General features: G+C 39.5%; 1 protein-coding gene across 33 annotated transcripts in view; it reads left to right on the plus strand.

The window, feature by feature from the left end:
• The window catches only part of celf2 (cugbp, Elav-like family member 2), a 118,870-nt gene that overhangs the window by 57,071 nt on the left and 54,299 nt on the right, over positions 1 to 7,500 (plus strand). For 32 of the 33 annotated variants that reach the window (XM_047804206.1, XM_047804214.1, XM_047804216.1 and 29 more), the window contains one exon: positions 7,341 to 7,500. This exon is cut by the window's right edge and continues 37 nt beyond it. In XM_047804206.1, the coding sequence (XP_047660162.1) occupies positions 7,341 to 7,500 (160 nt within the window). Of the gene's footprint in view, positions 1 to 4,418; positions 4,627 to 7,340 lie in introns of those variants that run through there. The other variant, XM_047804205.1, reaches the window with a different exon arrangement.

Here is a 7,500-nt window from a genome sequence, read left to right on the forward strand (position 1 = left end):
CTTTCTCTCTCTCTCACTTACTCACTCACTCACTCTCTGCTCACAAGTGAATGCTGTAGTTTGAAGGCTGTGATGACGGGCTGTCTTGCTGCAGAAACCTTGACACTCTGACCTTGGACAAAAAAAAAAAACAAGAACACACACACACACACACACACACACACACACACACAGAGGGAGGGAGAGAGAGAGAGAGAGAGAGAGAGAGAGAGAGAGAGAGAGAGAGAGAGAGAGAGAGAGAGAGAGAGAGCAGTCTAGAATTTGAGAAGAAGGTCAAAATTTGACAAGTAAAAACACAAGGTAATTGACTGCCTTTCAGTGTCTGGACTCTGGGGGTTGAAAAGGAAAACAGGAATGTGGATAAAGAGAGGATGCTGCAAGCTTTGAAAGACAAATTTTCATTAAAACCCATTTCAGCAAGTATATAAATGCTGAAGGTATGAGCTCTCAAACACTTTCATTTTGTAATTAAAGATAAATAGGGAATAATGGGGTCTTTTAAAATATTGCCAAAATAGACTAGTACTCACTACACAAATAAATAAATAAATAAATAAATAAATAAATAAATAAATAAATAAATAAATAAATAAAAAATTTAAAAAACAGTCATTGTAGCAAGGGAAAATCTTTTGAATGCAGTCAGCTCTGGTATTTCCTATTATGCGATTAAAAATAAATCCAGTGTGAGATTATTAAAATTATTGAAATTTTAATTGCTTTTTAATTCCATCAGCAGAACATTTTGCTTCTTGCTGGAAATAAACGCCACGAAATGATCAGCCAAGCCTGTTTGAAACTTAAGGATGGTACAAAACAAAAAGAGGTTTAGAAAGATTTGACATGTTCGAATATATTTAAGGTATTGTATCTTAAATATGATTTTCCATGATGTTTTGTGGTCCTGTACTGATTTGTTAGTAAATGGCTCTGTGTGTATGTAGTAAATACCGAGCCAGTTTTCTGTCACCTGTCTAAACTCGATTTCTCACTGCTGAGACTGCCACGTTTGCAGTGCATGATGGGAATCCCTTCGCCATGACATAACGACATGAAAATCCACAACCATCGAGACGTCTGTTTAAAACGGCTTATAGACATTTAAAAGCTACGACCAGCTTAAAATGGCTGGTGTTCTTGCTGGAATAGTATCATGTGCAATAAAGCTGGGAAATGACAGGATAGAAGCAAGAGAGCTTAAGAAAACGACGGAGGCAGGAAACGGAGGAGATACGAGATGCCGTGCTTGCCACGCTGAGCTGAATAACTCGTTTCTGCTTCTGCAATAAGCTTAATTAGGATCAGGGTGATTTTGCTGATGACTGGTATTAAAACATCACCTGTCGTCACACACAGAGAACGAGGAAGCAGCTGTCAAACAGGCAGACGAGTGCGGCTGCTCATGTGATTAAAAAAATAAAAAATAGGATCACACTGTTTTTGGACACCACATGCGCACACGCCTGCTTGTCAGCTCTCTCAGCTGCACATTTTTTAAAACTGAGGAAATTACATGTTGTCTACTTCCCCAGCTGCCTTTTAACATGCTCTGTGTGTGTGTGTGTGTGTGTGTGTGTGTGTGTGTGTGTGTGTGTGTGTGTGTGTGTGTGTGTGTGTGTGTGTGTGTGTGTGTGCTCATGAAGAAAGAGAAAGAGAGGTAGAGAGAGAGAGAGAGAGAGAGAGAGAGAGAGAGAGAGAGAGAGAGATTCTCAGGCAGATTATAATTAGCACTATTTTGATTTATTTTGTCTGTATGGGTCTCCTGCTCAGTTGAGTAGAACCGCTTGGGTTTTGCACTAATGATGAAGAAGGGCTAGTTAACCAAAGTCGTCTTCTTCAATTTCTTTTTCTTCTTATTCTTCTTATTCTTCTACTTCTTCTTCTTCTTCTACTTCTTCTTCTTCTTCTTCTTCCTCTTCTTCTTCTTCTTCTTCTTCTTCTATACAGAACACATAAAGTAAACCCACATTCTGTATCATACGTTGTCAAACAGTCCCTCCAGGATTTCAGTTTTTTGTTTCAACTTGTGGAGTTTTTTGTGCTTTTTTTGTGCAAGCACAGGATTCAGAGAGACACTGAGTAATTACTTTCTATCATAGCAAAACTGGTTAAATGACAACTTTCCACACTGTCTAGCACACGTACAGTAGCTAGTGTTTAGTTGTTTACCCTAAGCTTGTACAGTAATTACATTGCTCTGATAGTTACTAAATGAATGTTCTGACTTCAACATCCTTTGCTATGTATATTTTGTAAAGGTAGTTCAAGTAGATAATGTCCATCTAGCTCTCTATTTTAGTCACACCAAGCAACTCGATCCAAATCTGCACAACATCTGAGGTAATATGGAAGAAACACAAACTCTGGTGCTTATTGAGTATCATGGCTTATCTGAACCTGAATACCTCGTGACCTCGTAACTCTTGCTTAGCTTTGTATTTATTTCTATAAGCAGAAAATCATGAAATCCTTGGGAGACTAATTTATTAGTATAAATGCTTATTATTAAACGCTCTGATATTTACAGGCGCTTGCAATTTTTTAAAAATTACCTCAGATTTTACCCAGATTTAGCTTGTGTGTCAATTTGACGTGTCAAACATGAGTACAGCTATCATAGGGCCTTTTTACACCCGGTCACTTCATGTGTTGTCTCTGATCTGATAGCTATCTGATTTGTTAAAACGCTTCCATTTACATCGATCCGATGTTTTTACTCCCGCCAAAAACGCAAATATATTTTACCTCATTTCTGGGGTAATTGAAATGAAACACGCTTTGGTGTATGCTGTTGCTACAAAAAACAGCATTTACTGTTTGCTGCATTTTTGCTGGTGGCAGCAGTGCATTTTAAGACCCAACGAGACACCTGGGTGAAAGATCGGCACCAGCACTGGTGGGAAAACATATTTGTTTCTGGCGCGATGCACGATTCGCGAGTCACCTGCGAGTGACGTACTTCCGTTTGGGAGGAGTATAGCGTTGACGTATGCGGCTTGAACAACCACATGCATTTACACCTGTCCAGTTCCATCTGAAATGCGTCCCAGACCACCTCCTGAAGTGGTTTGAGTGATCGGATTTATATCCGTCTCGAAACCGTTTCGGAGGGCATTTACACCTGGTCTTTTTACTATCGGATAGCTATCGGATCACAGAAAACGCCTGAAGTGACCAGGTGTAAAAAACCCCATAGAAATTAATTAGACACCTGTCTTTACTGGTAGGAGTTTAAAATAAAAATCCTGTGTTTTTTTTTTTTTTTTTTAAATTTCACAAATTTAAGTAGTTATCTGGAAAACACTGAGCAGCAGTGAAATGCTGAATAGTTTGTGGAGAAATCCTCTGCTTGTAATTTGACCAACTCACAAATAAAAAAAATGGAAATTTAGAAGAGGAATAAAAAACGCCTCAGCGAGATAAAGCAGTTTCGGGAAGCAAGGAGCAGTCTACACGCATATGCTACGGATTCTGTATTCTTACAATTTTCTCTCTCTCTCTGCTCGGATCGTGTTGTTATCGCTGACAGCACTTATGTAATATATCACAGAATCAATGGTTGGAAATGATGTTTGTCGCTTGTATTGAACTGATCATCTAGACATCTTTAAATCCCATTTGGATGATTTGAATGCAATAACTGTAGAATTTATTGTGGTGTATAAAGGCATCACCTAAAGTGCATTTAATAACAGGGGATGGGGAAAAATGAAAAAAAATAGGATAGAGAGATAAAATGTGCTTTTCTTGCTAAGCCTTGAGGTTGTACCGGTGCTGTTTCAAGCGAGGGTGTTCTTTGTAACTGTATAAAACGCACACACACTTCAGAGGGCCACGGGGTGATAGAAAGTCTAGTTAAGCCATTAAGGCAGACAATTGGCTCAAATTGAGAGGGAGATGGAGAGAATGAATGTGTGTGTGAGAGAGAGAGAGACAAAAAGAGAAGGATGAAGAGAATGCGGAGGCAGGAGAGGATCCACTTGACAATTTAATCTAAGCCCCAGGACACACACACATACACACACAGTGTAATTTCTCATCACCTAATCAGGGGAGAAAGCATAAATGTGTGTGAAAGAGAGGAAAAAGGTGCTTCATGTATCAGCAGCAACCTTTTATCTCCACCCATCAGCCTCAGTGTGTGTGTGTGCGTGCGAGTGTGTGCGTGCGTGCGTGCGTGTGTGTGTGCTTGCTTGTGTGTGTGTGTGTGGGGGGGGGGTGTACGGTTCCTGCTACATCCTGTGACTTGTGCCTTTGTCTTCCTGGAGTTGGATGCCATGAGCAAAACAATTAGCAATTGTGAGAGTGACAAGCAAGCAAACACACACACACACACACACAGACACACACATGCACCCTGACACTCGCTGTCCCCTCTGTGCATGCTGGCTTGGTAATAGCTCCAGTGGCGGTGTGTGATGCTCGTTTTCCCCGCCGCTATTGCCGTTGAACGGCGTTGAGCATTGACTCTTATCACTGTGGTAACTACAGAGAGAATTATCAGGCCAGCCGTTGCCGTGGGGAACCGTTTTATTAGGCGATGGCGTTTAAATCGTTTAAGGATTTCGGCGTCTCTGCTGAAAGAATCGGCTCCTTCTGTAAGAGGTGGATGAACCGGGTACAGAGGTCTGTGTTCTCTCTCACTTTGAATTTTCTTTTTTTTTTTAGCTTGTACCTTCTTAGGTGCTGATTCTGACTCGTTATCTCATCCTGCTTTCCTTTGCTGCCAAATGAGACATGGCCTTTAGAGAGGAGAGCAACTTGTGCTAATTAACATCTAACACCTCACACACGTTCTTCTCTCAGCAGCAAGCTAAATATTCAAAAGGCTCTTGCTGTATTTGCTTTTAATGCTAGTTTCTTTCTTTCTTTCTTTCTTTCTTTCTTTCTTTCTTTCTTTCTTTCTTTCTTTCTTTCTTTTGATTTTGGTTAGCCTACTAGCTAACAAAGTACTGTCTTTCTGACAGTGTGCCAACGTGGCATCTATTACTCGTAATCCCCCCTATTTTTTGTTTCATTCTTCCTTACATTCTAAAACACATCTTTGTTTAAGGTCATTCTTTCTTTGTCTTCTGGACGTAACACAAAGCAAGTGGTCTTAAAAGGAAGAAAAATGAAGCGTTCACATTGGTGTTCAAGAAAACAATAAGAGCATACATCACTCGAGGTGTTTCTGTCAGGATCGTGCCGGAGGACGAGGCGTGCTATGACCTGATCGGATGTTTACAAGTCTTTACTTTATTGGACGTTTTTTTGTCTACTGTGGTGTAGATACAAATCAATGGAACAAAATGGCTGGTGTGTGTGTGAATAAACTGCAATCATGTAGAAACATTTAGAAAAGAAGGAATGAGGAAAAAGTGCTGTGTCACTCTTCTGTTCATCTGCCTTATGTCCAATAGCTCTATCATCTATCTATCTATCTATCTATCTATCTATCTATCTATCTATCTATCTATCTATCTATCTATCTATCTATCTATCTATGTCTGTCTGTCTGTCTGTATATTGAGAGAGAGAGAGAGAGAGAGAGAGAGAGAGAGAGAGAGACAGAGAGATGTAGATATTTTGGGATGCACAAAGAAAGTGAAACAGATAACACTGATCCTTTCTTCCCCTCTATTCCTCCCTCTGTATCTATTTGTGTCTGTAATTCTTACTTTCTCTTTCTGTCAGTCTCCATATCACTTCTACGCTTTTATTTCATTAAATATTGATAGTGGTGAAGTAAAGACATCCTTCATACCTCAAGTATAAATAAAATACAATAATAATAATAATAATGTCAGATGGCTAGAAGTTTGTTACAGATGACAGAAATATCTTCTATTGTGTGTGAAAGAATCCTTCAGTGGTACAGAAGTCAGTGCATGTCTATGTTATAATTAATGTTCACTAGCAGTATGCACATGTCGCATGTCTGACTCTCGGACATGAATATCTACGCCTGATTCACACTCTGATGTCATGAGACTGACATGACTCCTGGGTCTGGATGTGTGAATTGGTGTGAAACCAGTGGGACAAACATGTTAGGACAGCCTTCTACATATGCGAGAGAGTGTCACAGATCTTCTCTGTTCTGAACGAGTTGTTGCTTTCCATTTTTCACTCGTTCACAGTGTCCTTAAACAAGTGTCATGTAATGTTTCACATGGAGGCCTATATATAGACCCTGATTATGCAGGTCCTAGAGGAAATCTGTGATAGCAGAAATAAACGTACAATCGAACAAACGCCACAAAATTCGGATGTAAGTTTGAATTTTTCCAAATTCTCACAGAGTTTCCACACAGACGTGTCATGTGACACCATCACAACATGCATTCAGCCTTTGTTTCTTGTGTGTCGAACGTGAACACCGCTGTCATAGAAAGTAACTTGTGTATTCACGAGTAGGAGCTTAAAAGAAGAACAATTTCACCAGTTCACATAGTTTTCTCTGAAAGAAAAGGATAAACATCAAAAACTGAAAATGAATGCAAGCAATTTTGCAAAAACAAACAAACAAGCAAACAAACAAAAAAAAAACGATCAAATGCATCCATCATGACCCTGACCAGGATAAAGCTTTACTTAATTTAATAAATGAAGAAATAAACGAAAGAACAAATGCTACTGATATACACAGGTTAGTGGAGAAATTTGATTATATCAGGAAGGGAGGAGGTATTTGATTATATCAGGAAATGAATTGAGAGTAATCGTTGTGTGGAAATTAGTAAATAAACCTTAAAATAATCTCAATTAGCTCAGACTGTGTCAGCTAAGTGTTATATTAAATGTTAAGTGGTCAGGTTTGCTGTTTGCCAGAGAAAGATGTATTACACTTTGTCACACTGAACCGTTGAGATGCTCTGGTCCAGGTTCTGGTTCTGAATCTGAAATAAATAAATAAATAAATATCTCCTGATTTAGAGCTGCTTAAATTTGCTTTGATGCCTGCAGAGCCTCCTGACATTTTGGAGACATCACACAAACACACTTCATGCTGACCTTTGAAGCTCTCTGAATCGCTGCTGAAGACACTTTTGATCAAAGTTTTAGTCAGCCAGCCAAATGGATCTGCACCATAATGAATTAGCAGGAATTTTTCAATTACTCTTTTAGTCTTTCTGCTCTGCAACATCTCTCTCCTCTTACTTCATGTCTTATGAATCTCTCTCCTTTCTCGCTCTCTTTCTCTTTCTCTCTCTCTCTGTCTCGTTCTCTCTCTTTCCGCTTTGCTGAATTCTGTATCATTCAGTAGACATCATCATCTTGACAGGTAATTACAGCATTAAAAGACTGATAATCTCCCTCTCTCTGTTTTTCTTTTTCTTTTTTGTTTCTCTGTACAGTAACGGCACAGCTGGGAAAATGAACGGAGCGCTGGAGCATTCTGATCAGCCCGATCCTGATGCAATTAAGATGTTTGTGGGTCAGATCCCTCGCTCCTGGTCTGAGAAGGAGCTGAAGGAGCTGTTTGAACCTTACGGCGCTGTCTATCAGATTAACATC

Source organism: Tachysurus fulvidraco, chromosome 19 (assembly GCF_022655615.1).
Source record: "Tachysurus fulvidraco isolate hzauxx_2018 chromosome 19, HZAU_PFXX_2.0, whole genome shotgun sequence".
Taxonomy (NCBI): Eukaryota; Metazoa; Chordata; class Actinopteri; order Siluriformes; family Bagridae; genus Tachysurus; species Tachysurus fulvidraco.